The 848-nt window shown below is 42.3% G+C and overlaps 1 protein-coding gene across 1 annotated transcript in view; it reads left to right on the forward strand.

Moving 5' to 3' along the window:
- The window catches only part of LOC119586794 (cytoplasmic protein NCK1-like), a gene marked incomplete at its 5' end in the record, with an annotated part of 6,926 nt that overhangs the window by 796 nt on the left and 5,282 nt on the right, over positions 1–848 (forward strand). The window contains 1 exon segment of the mRNA XM_037935514.1: positions 439–722. Within this exon segment, the coding sequence (XP_037791442.1) occupies positions 439–722 (284 nt within the window).

The raw sequence follows: 848 nt of genomic DNA on the forward strand, positions 1-848 counted from the left end.
TTTAATTAAGCAAGTGATTTGTGCAGAGCCAGACTCACAAATATGAGAGGAGGAGCACCTGTTGCTCTTACTGCAAAATAACTGAAGCTGTTCAGTGGGGGAGGATTAGTGATGTCGATGTTGTGTGTATGAAAATTATATTATTTAGGTAGTACCTGTAATTATCTGTTTTACATGAGATGCTTGTTCAATATATTGATTTCTTTTATGTGTTGTGTGTCTCTTCTTAATTCCATACCTTAAAGGTGTACTTTGTATTAGGTTTTGCAAGCCTATACAAATCATATTGTTTATTTAATGTGAAGGACACAAAATTCCTCATTTACACCTTGAAGGAAGTTTTTCCTTGAATGCAGCTAGCTTTTTCAAAGTATTGTTGAAAACTCTTCTAAGGTTCTGCTTCAAACTCTGTCTTTAAAGCTTGTGTGCCTCCCACAGGTACAAGAGTGTTAATCCTGGAGAAGAGCAATGACGGCTGGTGGCGAGGGCATTACAATGGCCTGGTGGGCTGGTTCCCCTCCAACTACACCACAGAAGAACCCACCGAAGAGGACCACACCTACACCTTAGCTGAGAATGTGCTCGATGTTGTCGTGGCGCTCTACTCATTCACCGCTCAAAATGAACACGAGCTGTCCTTCACCAAAGGGGAGCGGATGGAAATCTTGGACAGACCACCGTCCGACCCGGAGTGGTACAGAGCGAGGAATACGCAAGGACAGGTGAGGTTTCAGAGGGCCTTGTGGGATCATGTTATGGTTGTGAATCTGCCTTGTAGGAAAGGGGTGTAAAAATATAATGTTGATTACTTGGTCAGTGGTCAGTTTATCATAAGTAACCCATTAGAT

This window comes from Penaeus monodon, chromosome 22 (genome assembly GCF_015228065.2).
Source record: "Penaeus monodon isolate SGIC_2016 chromosome 22, NSTDA_Pmon_1, whole genome shotgun sequence".
In the NCBI taxonomy this organism is placed as follows: Eukaryota; Metazoa; Arthropoda; class Malacostraca; order Decapoda; family Penaeidae; genus Penaeus; species Penaeus monodon.